The sequence below is a fragment of the Myxine glutinosa genome, chromosome 2 (genome assembly GCF_964187855.1).
Source record: "Myxine glutinosa chromosome 2, kmMyxGlut1.1, whole genome shotgun sequence".
Lineage (NCBI taxonomy): Eukaryota > Metazoa > Chordata > Myxini > Myxiniformes > Myxinidae > Myxine > Myxine glutinosa.
In genome coordinates this window covers 102869359-102888843 of record NC_136262.1, presented here as the reverse complement: position 1 = coordinate 102888843, position 19485 = coordinate 102869359, and the positions used below count along the sequence as shown (strand labels likewise).

Sequence of the window (19485 nt, the reverse complement as noted above, 5' to 3'; positions counted from 1 at the left end):
GTTGTCCTCCCCAATATCAAAGGGAGTTCAATTCTTGTGCTTAAACAATAAATAAACAAGAAGACGTCATGCGTAGCACGATACTTGCAAAATCCGCCCCCCCCCCCAACCCACCCCAAAAAAGTTTTCCAATGATACAGCAAATTGACCATTTCATGAAGATTAAAATTTACAATCTTGATCAAAGCTCGGGTCAACAGGATGAAAAGTGACGATTTTTCAGATGAAAAATGATGATTTTGGAAGGTTGACCTTGAGTTGATCTTTGATCTTTTGACCTCAAAAATAATTAGTTTCCCTATTTGGTGACTCAATGTGCAAATGCTGTTCAATTTTCAAGTCAATCGGATGAAAATTGAGGATATTAAAAATTTGGCGTATGTTGACCTTTTGGCCTCTGTTGACCTCAAAAATAGATGGTGGTTGAATTCAGTGACCATATATATAAATCCTCTTAGAAGTTCAAGTCAATCAAATGAAAATTGGTGATTTTAGAAATTTGGCCTATGTTGACCTTTTGGCCTGTGTTTACCTAAATTATAATACGTGGTTGAATTCAGTGACCAGATATGCAAGTCCTCTTCAAATTTCATGTCAATTGGATGAAAATTGGTGATTTTAGAAATTTTGCCTATGTTGACCTTTTGGCCTGTGTTTACCTAAATTATAATACGTGGTTGAATTCAGTGACCAGATATGCAAGTCCTCTTCAAATTTCATGTCAATTGGATGAAAATTGAGGATTTTAGAAATTTGGCCTATGTTGACCTTTTTGCCTATGTTGACCTCAAATATACTTGGTGGTTGAATTCAGTGACCAGATATGCAAGTCCTCTTCAAATTTCAAGTCAATTGGATGAAAATTGAGGATTTTAGAAATTTGGCCTATGTTGACCTTTTGGCCTATGTTGACCTCAAGAATACTTGGTGGTTGAATTCAGTGACCAGATATGCAAGTTATCTTCAAATTTCAAGTCAATTGGATGAAAATTGAGGATTTTAGAAATTTGGCCTATGTTGACCTTTTGGCCTATGTTGACCTTTTGGCCTATGTTCACGTAAAATATAATTTGTGGTTGAATTCAGTGACCAGATATGCAAGTCCTTTTCAAATTTCAAGTCAATTGGATGAGAATTTAGGATTTTAGAAATTTGGCCTATGTAGGCCTTTGGCCTTTTGGCCTATTTTAGAAATTTGGCCTATCCTTTTGGCCTATGTTGACCTCAAGAATACTTGGTGGTTGAATTCAGTGACCAGATATGCAAGTCCTCTTCAAATTTCAAGTCAATTGGATGAAAATTGAGGATTCTAGAAATTTGGCCTATGTTGACCATTTGGCCTATGTTGACCTCAAACATACTTGGTGGTTGAATTCAGTGACCAGATATGCAAGTGGTCTTCAAATTTCAAGTCAATCGGATGAAAATTGAGGATTTTAGAAATTTAGCAAATTTGGTGACCTTTGGCCTATGTTGACCTTTTGACCTATTGACCCCAAAAACAATAGGCTTCTTGCTTTTGACCAACTCTACCACTTGGTGAAGTTTCGTGAAGATTGGTTGAAAATTGTGACCTGTAGGCCAGTGACAAACAAACAAACAGACAGACAGAACCACAAGCACAACCGACCAATATACTGTACTTGAAAAATCTTCGATTTTGCAAGTAATAAGTACATAGATGACAAATATCCTACTTACACCAAATTAAATGATCCTACCGGGTTGGAGCAGTGCCTTGGCCTGCATTAGGACTGGAGGGCAGCCACAGTGCTGTAATGCCAAAGGCAGTTTAACAGCAAAAGACAAAACTGCACATGATGTCAGCACAGACGCACAGCTATCGTTAACACGTGATGGTTAATTTGATGCAGCTGCCATCATGAGTGCTTGCTTGTAATTTGCAAGTGACATCAGGTCAACACCACTTCACTCTCTTCGTGACTGCATCTTAAATGCCCCCTATTGTATGACGGATGACTTAGAACTTCCCATCCATCACGGCTAGACTAGCATCATATTTGCCCGTTGAGGGTAGGCATGATCGTGCAGTAAAATCATGTTTTGAGACGGCACACCTGGTTGTCTTTTGCGTATTTCTTGTTTCGCTTCATTGTGGAACAATTTATTGTCTTTATTTATCTATATAAATTTATTAAATTTATTGGAACAATTTATCGCTCTTGTGTTGCACATTTATTTATTTATTTTCTCATATTCAATACTTTCCGCATTAATTAAACTGCTACAGTCGCAAAACAGTATTGCAGGGGTGGATTCAGGAATTTCAAGATGGGGGGGGGGGGTGCATGAAACTATAGCGCTGGGGGGGTGATAAAGGGGGGGGGGGGTTGTCCCCCAGGGAAAAAAAAAAAAAGATCGTCAGAAATGGCATTTCGTGCATTCTTGGAAGTTTCTGCAGTTCCTTGTGTTCTTCCCTGGTCCAACAGATTCGCACCGCCTGCACCCTCATCCTGGATCGAAGGGGGGGGGTGCGCACCCCCTGCACCCCCCCCCCCCTGGATCCGCCCCTGTATTGCCATAAGTTTATGGCTGATGACTGAACTTTGTATGTTTTTTTTTTTGTGTACCAAGTCGAGGCTCGTGTAAGATCTAACACATATAACAATAATAAACGGAGCGGATATAATAGGGGAGGGGGGGGGGGGGCACAACAACAGTAGAGAACAAGGACATTGGCAGATCTGTGGAAAAGAAAGGGCTGGGGAGGGGTAAACGGGATAAACAGGATGGACACTACAAGGACTTTCAGGAAAGAAAACAGGGAATCTGAAGGAGGTGCATTTAGGGTGGATTAACGGGGGTAGAAAAGATGAAGGTTTTGGATGGGGGTGATGGGGTTTTTCATAAGAGATGGTGGTGGACAGCTGTTTTGAAGACCCGGAGGAAGAAGTGGAATTGAAGAGAGTGAGGGAGTTTGTTCCAGAGGAGGGAGAAAAGAGGAAAGGAGTGAAGGTGAATAGAGTGTCTTGATTTTGGCAGTTTCACCATAAGAGGGTTGCTGGCAATTCTTGTGCGTCCTGTAGGAATATTTGGTGGAGAGAGCACAGATAGAGCTGGGGAAGCTCGGCCAGAGAGGAGTCGGTAGAAGACAGAAAGACCACCAACCTGCCTGCGGTGATTGAGTGAAAGGCCCTCGGAGTTAGCTTCATCGCGGGAGATTCCAATGATTCTAAAATATTTGGTTTGTACAGCGTGAAGACGAGCTAGGTGTGAGGCAGGAGCACCAGCCCAGAGCAGTGCTTCATCAAACGGTAGTGGTGTGGAACAAGAATATCTCCCATGCCAGCTCAATTTGACAAATTGTGAACCCACCTCTCATCATATGTCACAATCTCTTCAATAAATCATCTCGCTCCATCTGGTAGCATTCCAATAACTCTATTGCATTGACCACACGATTTGCCTTTTCTTCAAACATGAGGTCCTTGGGTAACATGAGGTCCTTGGGCAACATGAGGTCCTTGGGCAACATGAGGTCCTTGGGTACCATGAGATCCTTGGGTACCATGAGATCCTTGGGTAACATGAGGTCCTTGGGTAACATGAGATCCTTGCACAAACCTTATTGAATTTCAAGTGACAATACATTATTGTTTTCACACTGCCATCCAATTCTTATCAAACTATTCTCCAAAATTTACTGTTCGGCATGCCTAATGTTCGCATGAGTCATTGCATATACATTTCAGGATATAACCCTTATTTTTACGGGTTCTTTAGTTAAAAAATAGTCCACATCAATATTGAACCACCCTCATAAATCTATCTATTGTTTATTTGATCGTTTTGATATCTTTGTCTTTCCTCAAACATATATCTGATTGTTTTGCGTTTTGGTTGTTGCAGTAGATCCGTTCTTTCGTTGGAAATCGTGATGGCAGCAAGCAAAGTGCCTGTGATGGATCACGTGACATTGTCCCACGAACAGCTGAACGTGAATGCAGCTGTGGAAGCTGTGACGTCACCGTCATGTGGGGCTGTTTCTTTATTTGTTGGTGTGTATGATGTAATCCCAAACATAGGCTGCCATGCAAGTTATGGCCTCTTGATGTTGATTGTCCAGGTTCAATTTTATTACCAAAGCATTGTGAATTATGTTTCACAACATCTTAGGGTCAGTGTATTTGTATGCATTATAAACTTGACTAGAAGAGACATGTGGAAATTGCACGTAATGTAAAATACGACTTCAAGTCGTCCATTTTCCCAACTCCTTCCTCCACCCTCCACTCCCTCAGTCCTCACCCTCTCCCTCCAAACCCGAAGGCGTCAATCCTCTGACGGGAGGGGGAGGGAAGGGGGTAGGAGAGGGGGAGGGGAGGTGGAGGAGGGAGGGCGCGCGAATCGTCGAATCAGCGCGCTGCTCTGCCACCGATTCAGATTTCGTGTATAATATTCCTCGCTGAAAAAAAATATGGATCTAAAGATGAAAGAAAAAAAAAACCTATGTGGTGTGAATGGCAATGTTCCTCGCTGAAATGTGAAAAAACGCAATCACGCGGCAAGGAACATCACGTGATCGCTCTGAGCGATCGATTGCAACTCTGCATCGTGTCGTGGGCGTGGCCAACATGGCCTCATGCTCCCAGGTGATTGGCTAACTCGAGCTCGGGAGAGCCATAATGCGCTACGTTATGGCAAAAAATATGGATCTAAAGATGAAAGAAAAAAAAACCTACTGTCTTTGTCTTTCCCTCGCGGTCCCCATGTGCTGTCTTTGTCTTTCCCTCGTGGTCCCCATGTACTGTCTTTGTCTTTCCCTCGCGGTCCCCATGTGCTGTTTTTGTCTTTCCCTCGCGGTCCCCATGTACTGTCTTTGTCTTTCCCTCGTGGTCCCCATGTACTGTCTTTGTCTTTCCCTCGCGGTCCCCATGTGCTGTTTTTGTCTTTCCCTCGCGGTCCCCATGTGCTGTTTTTGTCTTTCCCTCGCGGTCCCCATGTACTGTCTTTCCCTCGCGGTCCCCATGTGCTGTTTTTGTCTTTCCCTCGCGGTCCCCATGTGCTGTTATTGTCTTTCCCTCGCGGTCCCCATGTGCTGTTTTTGTCTTTCCCTCGCGGTCCCCATGTACTGTCTTTCCCTCGCGGTCCCCATGTACTGTCTTTGTCTTTCCCTCGCGGTCCCTATGTGCTGTCTTTGTCTTTCCCTCGCGGTCCCCATGTGCTGTTTTTGTCTTTCCCTCGCGGTCACCATGTACTGTCTTTCCCTCGCGGTCCCCATGTACTGTTTTTGTCTTTCCCTCGCGGTCCCCATGTACTGTCTTTGTCTTTCCCTCGCGGTCCCTATGTGCTGTCTTTGTCTTTCCCTCGCGGTCCCCATGTGCTGTTTTTGTCTTTCCCTCGCGGTCCCCATGTACTGTCTTTCCCTCGCGGTCCCCATGTACTGTCTTTGTCTTTCCCTCGCGGTCCCCATGTACTGTCTTTGTCTTTCCCTCGCGGTCCCCATGTACTGTCTTTGTCTTTCCCTCGCGGTCCCTATGTGCTGTCTTTGTCTTTCCCTCGCGGTCCCCATGTGCTGTTTTTGTCTTTCCCTCGCGGTCCCCATGTACTGTCTTTCCCTCGCGGTCCCCATGTACTGTTTTTGTCTTTCCCTCGCGGTCCCCATGTACTGTCTTTGTCTTTCCCTCGCGGTCCCTATGTGCTGTCTTTGTCTTTCCCTCGCGGTCCCCATGTGCTGTTTTTGTCTTTCCCTCGCGGTCCCCATGTACTGTCTTTCCCTCGCGGTCCCCATGTACTGTCTTTGTCTTTCCCTCGCGGTCCCCATGTACTGTCTTTGTCTTTCCCTCGCGGTCCCCATGTGCTGTTTTTGTCTTTCCCTCGCGGTCCCCATGTACTGTCTTTGTCTTTCCCTCGCGGTCCCTATGTGCTGTCTTTGTCTTTCCCTCGCGGTCCCCATGTGCTGTTTTTGTCTTTCCCTCGCGGTCCCCATGTACTGTCTTTCCCTCGCGGTCCCCATGTACTGTCTTTGTCTTTCCCTCGCGGTCCCCATGTACTGTCTTTGTCTTTCACTCGCGGTTGTCAGCTCTTTCACGAGCCTCGATTCAGTATAGAAAAAAAAAAAAAAAAAAAAAAAAAAAACGCAATCGCGCGGCAAGGAACATCACGTGATCGCTCCGAGCGATCGATTGCAACTCTGCGTCCTGTCGTGGGTGTGGCCAATGTGGCCTCATGCTCCCAGGTGATTGGCTAACTCGAGCTCGAGAGAGCCATAATGCGCTACGTTATGGCAAAAAATATGGATCCAAAGATGAAAGGGGAAAAAACCTATGTGGTGTGAATGGCAATGTTCGTCGCTGAAATGTGAAAAAAGGCAATTGCTTTTCGCTCTGAAATACGTGCGAACGCGTAACTGAGTTAATGGCGGCAAGGAACATCACGTGATCGCTCTGAGTGAATCACAGCGCTGCTCTGCGACCGGTCAGATTCCGTGCATAATATTCCTCACTGAAATGCGCTGAGGTAAAAATATGGTTTAAAAATATTATGAAATCAATTTTTAGTTCGGCCATGTTCTTACCAGGCTCAATGGCCATGTCTGTGCCAAATATCAAGTACGTGAGCCTCTCCGTTTAGGAGTCTATCGGTAACATTACACACACACACACACACACACACACACACACACACACACACACACACACACACACACACAAACTGTGTTTTATATATATATATAATAATAATAATAATTCATTTATTTTGTATAGCGCTTTTCATGAAGCCCAAAGGCGCTTTGACAGAGTGCAAAACATAATGCATAACAAAACATGAAAACAACAATTGCAAAAAGACAAGAATCAATAGGGAAATATTTAAAGCAAAAGGAGGGAGAAGGAGAAGTGATAGTCAGGGGTTAAATGCTGTGGGTTGAATGTTGAATGCAGTGCTGAACAGGTGGGTCTTGAGTGATGTTTTGAATGTGGTGAGTGAGGAGGAGTCTCTGATGGTGTGAGGTAGTGAGTTCCAGAGGGTGGGAGCAGCGATGGAGAAGGCCCTGTCCCCCCAGGATCTGAATTTGGTCCGGATGGGGGGGGGGGGGGGGGGGTCAGGAGGTTGGTACCAGCAGAGCGGAGGTTGCGGGTGGGAGTGTGTCTGGAGAGGAGGTCAGCCAGGTAGGATGGGGCCAGGTTATGGAGGGCTTTGTAGGTCAAGAGGAGGATTTTGTACTGGATTCTCTGGGAGATGGGGAGCCAGTGAAGCTTGTAAAGGACGGGGGTGATGTGGTCACGGGTCCGGGAATGGGTGAGTAGACGGGCAGCGGAGTTCTGAATGTATTGGAGTTTATTGGTGATTGTTGAGGGTGAACCATGGAGGAGGCTATTGCAGTAGTCCAGACGGGAGGTGATGAAGGCATGGATGAGGGTTTCTGCAGCCGCGGAGGAGAGGGATGAGCGGAGACGGGCGATGTTTTTCAGGTGAAAGAAGGCTGTCTTTGTGATCTGTTTAGTGTATTTGTCGATGGAGAGGGTTTGGTCAAAGATGACGCCAAGATTCCGGATGAGAGGGGAGGTGGATACTGGGATACCGTCGATGTTGAGGGCAACGTTATGGGTGGATTTTGTGAGCGTTTTTGGGCCAATGATGATTATTTCAGATTTATCACAGTAAAGTTTGAGGAAGTTGATTTGAAGCCAGGATTTTATTTCAGAGATGCAGTTTGTCAGGATAGAGTGGGTGTCGGTGGAGGCGGACTTGGTGGAGATGAAAAGCTGGATGTCATCGGCGAAGCAGTGGAATTGGAGACCATGACGGCGGATTAAGTGACCGAGGGGGGACAGGTAAAGGATGAAGAGGAGGGGGCCAAGAACTGAACCTTGGGGGACACCTTGGGGGAGGGGAGCAGTGGGGGATTTGCAGTTATTGATGGAGATGAACTGGCGTCTGTCAGAGAGGTATGATTTAATCCAAGAGAGGGCAGTGCCGGTAACGTTAAAGGTGGATTCAAGTCGGGTGAGGAGGATGGTGTGATCGATGGTGTCAAAGGCAGCGCTGAGGTCGAGGAGGACGAGAATGTTGAGGTTGCCAGCGTCGGAGGAGAGGAGAAGGTCGTTGGTGATTTTGAGGAGAGCAGTTTCAGTACTGTGGTTGGAGCGGAATCCGAATTGGAATGTTTCATACAGGTTATTGGCAGAGAGGTGATGTTTGAGTTGAGCGGCTACAGCACGTTCCAAAACTTTTGACAGAAAGGGTAGGTTGGAGATGGGTCTGAAGTTATTTAGGGTGTCAGGGTTTAGACCAGGTTTTTTTAGAATGGGGGTAACAGCAGCAATTTTGAGGGATGGTGGGACGATGCCTGTAGACAGGGAGGAGTTTATTGTTGCAATGATAAGTGGAGAGAGAGCAGGGAGGGAGGCCTTGACAAAGCTGGAGGGGATGGGGTCAAGAGTGCAGGTGGCAGTTTTCATTCCTATGAGGAGTTCAGAGAGGTCAGTAGGGGAGACCGGGGAGAATTGAGACAGGGGAAGGCAGGATAAGGGGGGGCAGGTGTTTGGAGGGGGAGCGGGTGCGGCGGTGGTCAAGCTGTTGTAGATGTTGTCAATTTTGCGTTGGAAGAAAGAAAGGAAGGAGATGCAGTTGTCTACTGTGAATGACTGGGTGGTGGTGTCCAGGGGGCGGAGGAGTTTGTTTATTGTCGAGAAGAGTGCTTTTGGGTTTCTGGAGCCAGAGTGGATAATTTGAGAGTAGTAGGCGGAGCGGGCGCGGGAGAGGGCATCTTTGTAGTGTTGTAGGTGGTCCTTGTAGGCTTGGGAGTGAACTGTGAGACATGTTTTATTGCGGAGTCTTTCAAGTTGGCGAGCACGAATTTTCATCAGGCGGAGTTCAGGGGTAAACCAGGGAGCAGAATGGGTGAAAGAAACTGTTTTGGTTTTTACAGGCGCAAGCTGGTCAAGGCAGGAGGAGAGAGTGTGGTTGTAGTAGTCAGTGAGTCAGTATATATATATATAATAATATATATATATATAATAATATATATATATATATATAATAATATATAATAATATATATATATATATATATATATATATATATATATATATATATATATATATATACACAAAGAATTAAGTTAAGCACCCCCCCCGTTTTTTTACAACCTCGCACATTACAAGTTTGTTGTCGTCAAAACAGTGTAATATACCCATGATATTGCTATATTTTCTGGAGAAGTGATATTATGGTCACATAAAAACATAACAATCATGCCGTTTTCAATATTTTATTCTGAATAATTTAAGGTGAAAATTTTTGGGAATTTTAGGCATATTTTCACCTCAATTTAAGTATGGAGCTATAGGTCCATCACGGACAGTGTGGATGACGTTTATGTTTTCTAACGTACAGTCATTGTTCTGAGAAGACCTCTAGCGATCTTTGCGTCAATAACGTGTGTAGGACCCACGTGATCGGATCACTGACTCAACCCTACGTCTCATAGACCCTGTAAGCCGTCGTATGCGTTGCTGTGGCAGGTTGAACCCCCTCGAGCACGTTTGGGACATGTTGGGACGACAAATTGCGAAGATGGTCCCTCCAATAGCCAATCTGGATGAATTGGAACGTGCATTACATCGGGAATGGAACAACCTGCCACAGCAACGCATACGACGGCTTACAGGGTCTATGAGACGTAGGGTTGAGTCAGTGATCCGATCACGTGGGTCCTACACACGTTATTGACGCAAAGATCGCTAGAGGTCTTCTCAGAACAATGACTGTACGTTAGAAAACATAAACGTCATCCACACTGTCCATGATGGACCTATAGCTCCATACTTAAATTGAGGTGAAAATATGCCTAAAATTCCCAAAAAATTTCACCTTAAATTATTCAGAATAAAATATTGAAAACGGCATGATTGTTATGTTTTTATGTGACCATAATATCACTTCTCCAGAAAATATAGCAATATCATGGGTATATTACACTGTTTTGACGACAACAAACTTGTAATGTGCGAGGTTGTAAAAAAACGGGGGGGGTGCTTAACTTAATTCTTTGTGTATACATATACGTATATAAATATTGTTACTGATCGCGGTTTAGGATGTTGTTTGCCGAGCGAAGGCTCCGCGACCGAACAGTTGTTCCCCGACTCACCCGATTCACCCAGAACTTTGGCCGTATCGCACCGCAGCTGCCCAATCTGGAAAAGACTAAAACGACGAAATGCAAAGAGGAAAAGGAATAAGACGAGAAGACGGACAGAAGAGTAATTGGATTTATTATACACACAAGCAAAAAGAAAGCAGTCACGTTTATTTACAACACATAAGACGCAGGTGACACAGTGCAAATACTAGCTTATACAGACTTAATTAAATACCCAGGGACAAGACACACAGAACAAACTCACGTACACAAGAAGGGTGGAAAGGCAGGAGGTGGATGGCTGGAGGGAGAGGAAGGTCCAAGGGGGTCCTGCAGCACGATCGGCGCGTTTAGCAGCCGCCGTTCCTTCGCGGCCCTGCTCAAAACCGCCGTCCAGGCCCCAAGCGGCTGTTGGGTGTTGTTGCTGCTGTGGCCGCCGCTTGCTTTGCCAGGACTCGTCTGACTCGTCTGGTCCAAACCCTCAACTCAACAACACTCTTGCACGTCTCCCTGTCCAACCACTCTTTCTCTCTTGGTCCAACCACTCTTTCTCTCTTGGTCCAACCACTCTTTCTCTCTCTTGGTCCAACCACTCTTTCTCTCTCTTGGTCCACTCACTCCTCACCACCGACTCCCCCCGCTTCTTGCGCGCGCGCCTTTATAGCGCCTCCGGCGATCAAGCCGCCGGCCTTCAGGACATGCCCATCGGTGTGCTCACCTCGGCCCTGGTTGGTCACGTGACCCTCTGGCTCCGCCCTTGATGACGACGGGCGGGCACGCCCCTCTTCCCCGACCCGAGCACATGTTCAATGGTGGTTTTGGAGGGGATGTAATTGGCAATCGAGGCTTGGCAATGACGAAAGGGGATGTGAAAGGAAATGGAGATTTTGGGGATGGGAATGAAAGGGGATCTATTCTCTTTCACTGGTGCAATGGAGTACTTCAATTAATGGGAGACACAGCCTTACCCTAAAACACAGAATAAGATATAACTCTCGAACAGGGGTATTCTATTATTGGCTGACGTGTATGCTTGTGGACTAATTATGGGATGCCCTTTTACCTTTACACAGCTCCGGAGGCAGGGGGCGCAGAATAAACAATAATAATAATAATAAAGCACACAACCAAAAAAATACAGTCCTCATATCCGCAACACTGCACCCTCCTCCTCTTAGGCACGTCCCGGGCCTACAACTTTTATTTAGTGTGACACGTAGGTGTAGTTCCCTCTACTTTTAACCTGACCCTGAGTGCGACAGTTTTAAAACATAAATAAATGTGTCCGCTGCTCCATTGCACCCTGCCTAACAGACTTACGCCCACAGTTAACCGAATTGCGGAATGGTCTTCAAACTATACACTGACGGTGGGGAGCATTATTTACAATGACGCTATTTTTATTTACAAAACTAACCCAGGACCTGTGATTGTTCTTTCTGGGGGGGAGACAGTCTGCTCTGCATCAATGCACCATGAAAGCACCCAAAAACGCACCAATACACACCCAAGCACCAATCGGTGCAGTCACCATTGTTCATCAATGTTCAACAATAAAAAATAAATCAACAACCCCTAACCCTGCAGGTGATCTCTTGCTCTTCGGCTCCCTTTGCTGGTTATTATTATTTGTTCTTCCAGATGTTGTCATTCTTTCATTTTCTTACTGGCGGCCTATTTGCAATAAAGTGTGCCCAATGTGTCCATTTTTATTTATTTTATTTATGGCCCACAGGGCCGACTACGTGTGGTTCACCTGTGGGGCATCGGTGCCCTGTGGCCAAGGTCCGCCAGCAAGATTTCGGGCCCTCATGGCCGGTTCCAGCAGAGGGGCCATGTCCCAACCCATGGGGTCCATAAGTGGTGCTCGGCCACAGACATGTGGTCCATAATGTGGTGCATCGATGCAGACAGCTGGTTCTGGGAATTCCGGGCGCACAATGGAGGACTCACGCACGCTCCCCTCGGCACCCAATGGCGCACAGGTCATGTGGGAGACAAAAGAGACAATTGAGCGAGGGGTAAGGTCACAAGGGTACACATCAATAAGGCAATGCAAGGCGAAATGCGTACGGAGGGCGAAGTGAGAAAGCTCGTCCCTACCGTACGTCACCCCCCTGTCACCTACGCTACCCTTGCCCTTACCCCATATTTACAAAATCTACCCATTTACAAATTCGTCACTACTGTCACGTCTTCCCCATATTTCTCCTATACCAAATTCGTCTCCACAATCCCTCTACTTCAAAATTTGCCATCACCAAATTCATCATCAATCCTCATAAGGAGGAAGAGATGGAACATCAAAGCACAATGTCACACCCACGTCATGATGCGTCTCACAATCCAAAACATTTGCATCAAAAATAATTAAACATGGCATGGTGCGGAGTACCTGTCACCCCAGGTGAGTGGATGCAGATGGTGCGAGGAGATCCTTCATCCTAACTATCCTCTAAATGATTTTAACACACTTTACACTACCCGGGGTCTCTCCCTGACAATCCATTGGCCACTTACACTATGGGTTCTAACAACCAATTCCCATTGACCAAACTGTGGTGCTTCTCAATTTGGGGTCTCACTCCCCCGATTCATCTCCCGGTGCCCTCGCACAATTTCTGGGCTGCGACGTGTAGCTCTCCCAGCAGGTCTACCCACCTGCACACCTCCCCCACTGTAGTTGCCACCCGAGCTTACCTAGCTCCTCACCCTAACCTATCCAACTGGGGAAGACCCCTCCTGGTTCTGTCACCCCTTGGTGCCCTCTGGCACTGGGCTACCCGGGTCCGTCCTCCGGATCCTCGGGCCCCATCCACAACAACTACCGGCTCCCAGAGCCCACCTGCGGCCTCACCTGGCCGACATCCTCACAGTGGTGGAGTGCCCAAACCAACTACACACACTAACAGGCTACACGCCCAGCCATTTCCACCACACTAATGCACCCATCCAAACATCATTCTTCCACCCGCACCACAGATGCCAATATCCAACCACAATTTACCTATACCCTCTACCTAACACTTACACTACCCGCCCCGGGTATTCGTGATGGGGGTCCACTCTTCCCCCATTCACACCTTCGCACCATCCACTCCACTCCACAATTTCCACCATACTCACTCCACGACCATCCATTCCAATACTCCACATACTCCACACTACCATTTATTCCATACACCTGTCCTCCATTCACCTGTCGTTGCACACCTGTGCAATCATACCTGGTGCCACCTGCACCCTCCTCCTCTTCCTGGACCAGTTGGTCAACACAACACACAATCACCACTACTCCCTCATACACTGCTCCATTCACCTGTCCAGTTGCACACCTGTGCAATCACACCTGTTCAATCCTCAAACACACGGCATCATCTCAGCTAACTACTCCCCTCTGAAACTTGCGCTTCCCAGTCGTCCCTTTAAACTATTGCGCTCCCTCGTCATTATAATCCACACTAATCTACCTGCGTCCCCACTACAGGTATCCTTGTCACTACCTAACCTTAACGTTGCCTAATGTCATCTTCTAGGTCCCTACACACGATATCCTAACCCACCCGGGCTAGTTTTCACTGCCATCAACCCCATAAACTAGTGCTCCTTTGCCCCCCATCTGTGAGGGATGGTGGATTTGCCATCCCACCACATCGGGGAGGTCCTACTATCAATTTCGCTCGTCCAAATCCAACAAATCAAAAATTTGCCATTTACTGCTTATCACCGTACCAATCATAAAATTTTGCCTTTTTCTAATTTTGGGTCCAAAACACTAACCTCATCACCCGTCTACTTATTAGATCCTCTCGGTGCGCCAATTCACGTCTACAGCCCGGCTTCGTACAGCCGAGCAATGAATGCGGGTTGTTTTGTGCCAGCGGCTGGATACGTCCCGCATTCGGGGCAGGGACGGGGGCTTACCCGGGCCGAGATCCCACGCACCACCTCGGCGTGGAGCCATCCAATGTCCCGATCTCGACCTGCCGGCACGTCTCAACAAAAAGTGGTCGCCATGACGACCCTTCCTATCGAGCTGCCCGCTCCGCCTAGTGGAGCACGGACGCGGCCGTTCCAAGCGAGGCCCAGCGTGGATTGCGTACGGCGGTCCTTTCGAACCCGCCGTGGCTCGGATCCCCGCTGGTTCTCGCGGCACGCGAAGCCCGGCACGCACCGAGGGCCCGATTCGGCTAAAAGTCGCTCTAACCGCTAACCCGGTTACCGTCGATGCCTCACCTGCATGCTTACACACATACGCTACCCCTTTCTTGCTCATACCTCCAGCTGTTCCCATGCTCCTCGTACCTTTCCTTACACACCTCGGTACACTCATTCCGCTCACAGACTTGGTCACACACCTGACCACCGAACACCTTGGCACACATTCGTCGCTCGCACACCTCACCAACACACCTCTTCGCGCCCCCTCCTCGGTCACCTCCTCTGTGACAATCACAGGTGTGCTTTCACTCGCACACCCAACCACGTGCCTCACGACCAACTCAAGTGTGCATTCCCACACACGCTCTACCATTCCAGGTGTGCATCCTTCCATTCCAGGTGTACATCCTCGCTCACCTGTCATAACCAACTCACGCTCCGTGTCACTCTCACCTCCACTCTTGACAGCGCACTCACCCTTACTCTCGACAGCACACTCTTTCCTCATGCACCCGTCCGTTACACACCTTTCTCGCGCACACTCTTGCGCACACTCTCCCGTTACATCCTCTGTAACACTCACCACAGGCGTGCATTCTCCCTTACTCTTGACAGCATGCGCTTTCCCCATGCACCAGTCCGTTACACACCTTTCTCGCGCATCCTCTTGCGCACCCTTTTTCGTTACTTCCTCCGTAACACTCCCCACACCGCGCTTCCATGTGCTCCCTCGCACACGCGCTACTACCGACTCACTCTCGACAGCACACTCACTGGTCGGCGCGCACTTTTTCCTCACACACCCCATGGTCGGACATTCTCGCACACCTCTTTTTTCGCACACCAGACCTGTCGCACACTTCACCAACGGCCTTTCACGAACACCCGGATCCAAACCAATCCCCAAGCCGACTGACTCTCCCCTCACATCATATACATTGCCACTCACCTCCGTACCTCGTCGTCGCACCTCCTCTGCCACCTGCAAACTTTTTATTTGGTTAGTGAGAACCTCATCATGATTTGAACACAGACCTTGTACATATTCCATGACTTCCTCCTTTATCTCCCTCTTAGTTTCTGTCCGTCCCTTCTTAATTTCACTCACCCCCTCTTCCACTTCCTCTAATTTTTGCTTCACCTCTTTTATTTCCCGGTGCGTCTCCTCAATTTCGTCCTCTAAGGCTACCGTGACCGTCTCTATGTGCTTCCTCACCTGCCGGTCCTTTGTCTCCATTACCTCTGTCACCTCGTCCAACCTCATTGTCAGCCCCTCACGTACCATCTGACATTCCTTTTGTGTTGCTATTAATTCGTTTTTAATGTCCTTTTGTGTCGCTTTTAAACCCCCGATGATTGCAGTGTTCTTTTCCACTTTGTCCGCTAGTTCCCTTTGTCCGACTGTCAGCTGCTCTACTTCCTCCGTCAGGTCCTCTATGCCCCCTTGTAACCTAGCCGTATTATTCCTCACCTCTTTCTCCATACGCTTCTCACCTCGCTTTACCTCCTCGCGTAGCCCCGAAACCTCCTCACCTACACCTCGTCGTATCCCCTCTTTCATCTCCTCCATCTCTTTTGTAGATGCCACCCTCATCTGTCCCAATTCATCCCTCTGAGCATCCAGTTTACTTTCTAACCCGATTTGCACCTCCTCTATCTGGTTCCCCATTCGTTTGATTTCCCGGGCAGATTGTTCCCCTATTTCCCGCAATTTGTCCTCCATCCTATTTTCTAACCCCATTAACCCATTTTTCACCCCCTCTAACTGATTCTCCTGGGCAGCCATTCTATTTTCCACCCCCGTTAACCCATGTTTCACCTCTTTTATCCCGTTGTCTAACCCCTCAAATTTATCGTCTAACTTCCCAAATTTCTTGTCTAATTCCCCGATTTGATTTCCTAGTCGCTCCCCCATTCTGTTTTCCATTTTCTCACTATCAGCCCTCCTTCTGTCTTCCATTTCCTCCATTTCCCTGGCTCTTTTTTCGTTGTCGCACTTCGACTCTGCCATGTATTCGCTAAACCGTGCCATGAACTGCTGCATGTCAAACGGCTGCATGTTAAAGCCCGCTGATACAGCGGGCTTGGCTACCGCGCGCTCGTGCGAGGCGCCTTTTTGCGCGCCTGAAACCTCGTGCGCGAGAGCGCCATTTTGTGCGCCTGATACCCCCTCAACCACATTGCCAATGTTCTCCTCCTCTCTTTCATCCACATACATTTCCCCGAGGTCCTGGGTCGATTCTACCCCGTCTATCTCTCCCACCGGCATCCCGTCGCCTTGACCAGCCATGGCGCGATTTCAAAATTCGGGTTTTGTAAAACAAAAGCAATTTCGGTACTTTGTAATTTTGAGCGCGTTAAGCGCGCTTCGGGTCCAATCCCACTTCCCGACACCAATTGTTACTGTCAATAACACAATTGGTGTTCCAAAATTTGGGCCTAACAAATTTAGTCCCAGGTCCGAATCCCAACTCCTGACTACCAATTGTTACTGATCGCGGTTTAGGATGTTGTTTGCCGAGCGAAGGCTCCGCGACCGAACAGTTGTTCCCCGACTCACCCGATTCACCCAGAACTTTGGCCGTATCGCACCGCAGCTGCCCAATCTGGAAAAGACTAAAACGACGACGAAATGCAAAGAGGAAAAGGAATAAGACGAGAAGACGGACAGAAGAGTAATTGGATTTATTATACACACAAGCAAAAAGAAAGCAGTCACGTTTATTTACAACACATAAGACGCAGGTGACACAGTGCAAATACTAGCTTATACAGACTTAATTAAATACCCAGGGACAAGACACACAGAACAAACTCACGTACACAAGAAGGGTGGAAAGGCAGGAGGTGGATGGCTGGAGGGAGAGGAAGGTCCAAGGGGGTCCTGCAGCACGATCGGCGCGTTTAGCAGCCGCCGTTCCTTCGCGGCCCTGCTCAAAACCGCCGTCCAGGCCCCAAGCGGCTGTTGGGTGTTGTTGCTGCTGTGGCCGCCGCTTGCTTTGCCAGGACTCGTCTGACTCGTCTGGTCCAAACCCTCAACTCAACAACACTCTTGCACGTCACCCTGTCCAACCACTCTTTCTCTCTTGGTCCAACCACTCTTTCTCTCTCTTGGTCCAACCACTCTTTCTCTCTCTTGGTCCACCACTCCTCACCACCGACTCCCCCCGCTTCTTGCGCGCGCGCCTTTATAGCGCCTCCGGCGATCAAGCCGCCGGCCTTCAGGACACGCCCATCGGTGTGCTCACCTCGGCCCTGGTTGGTCACGCGACCCTCTGGCTCCGCCCTTGATGACGACGGGCGGGCACGCCCCTCTTCCCCGACCCGAGCACATGTTCAATGGTGGTTTTGGAGGGGATGTAATTGGCAATCGAGGCTTGGCAATGACGAAAGGGGATGTGAAAGGAAATGGAGATTTTGGGGATGGGAATGAAAGGGGATCTATTCTCTTTCACTGGTGCAATGGAGTACTTCAATTAATGGGAGACACAGCCTTACCCTAAAACACAGAATAAGATATAACTATCGAACAGGGGTATTCTATTATTGGCTGACGTGTATGCTTGTGGACTAATTATGGAATGCCCTTTTACCTTTACACAGCTCCGGAGGCAGGGGGCGCAGAATAAACAATAATAATAATAATAAAGCACACAATCAAAAAAATAGTCCTCATATCCGCAACAATATATATATATATATATATATAATAATATATATATATATATAATAATATATATATATATAATAATATATATATATAATAATAATATATATATATATATAATTATATATATATATGTATGTGTATATATATATATATATGTGCATATATATATGTATGTGTATATATATATATATATGTGCATATATATATATGTGTATATATATATATATATATATATATATGTGCATATATATATATGTGTATATATATATATATATATATATATATATGTGCATATATATATATGTGTATAATATATATATATATATATATATATATATATATATATATATATATATATATATGTGCATATATATATATATGTGTATATATATATATATATATATATATATATATATATATATATATATATATATATATATATATATATATATATATATATGTGCATATATATATATATATGTGTATATATATATATATATATATATATATATATATATATGTGCATATATATATATGTGTATATATATATATATATATATATATATATATATATATATATATATATATATATATATATATATATATATTTATATATATATATATATATATATATATATATATGTGCATATATATATATGTGCATATATATATATGTGTATATATATATATATATATGTGCATATATATATATGTGTATATATATATATATATATGTGCATATATATATATGTGTATATATATATATATATATATGTGCATATATATATATGTGTGTATATATATATATGTGTGTATATATATATATATATGTGTGTATATATATATATATGTGTATATATATATATATGTGTATATATATATATATGTGTGTATATATATATATATATATGTGTATATATATAGATATATATCTATATATAATATATATATATATATATATATATATATATATGTGTATGTATATATATATATATGTGTATATATATATATATATATATATATATATATATATATATATATATATATACACACATGTGTATATATATGTGTGTGTATATATGTGTGTGTATATATATATGTGTATATATATATATATATATGTGTATATATGTATCTATATATATATAAAACACAGTTTGTGTGTGTGTGTGTAATGTTACCGATAGACTCCTAAACGGAGAGGCTTACGTGCTTGATATTTGACATAGACATGGCCATTGAGCGTGGGACGAACATGGCCGAACTCAAAATATTTGACGATCCATATTTTTTATTCATATTTACCTCAGCGCATTTCAGCGAAGTACCCGCTAATCTCAGCCGGTTCCAGAGCAGCTCGCTGATTCGCTCAGAGCGATCACGTGATGTTCCATTCCCGCCGCCAGACTGATTCGCTCAGAGCGATCACGTGATGTTCCATCCCGTCACACGTCACTTCACCTTTTATGCGATCGTGTTTTGTATCGATTTTGTGCGATATGAATTAAATGACTTTGAAACAGCTGTGAAACGTCTTTCCACA

General features: G+C 45.5%; 1 protein-coding gene across 1 annotated transcript in view; it reads left to right on the top strand.

The window, feature by feature from the left end:
- Positions 1-3886: 3886 nt before the first annotated feature.
- LOC137421506 (molybdopterin synthase catalytic subunit-like) overlaps positions 3887-19485 on the top strand; it is a 39224-nt gene continuing 23625 nt past the window's right edge. Inside the window, exon 1 of the mRNA XM_068107631.2 lies at positions 3887-4019. Coding sequence (XP_067963732.1) covers positions 3899-4019 — 121 coding nt within the window. The 5' untranslated portion in view covers positions 3887-3898. The remainder of the gene's footprint in view (positions 4020-19485) is intronic.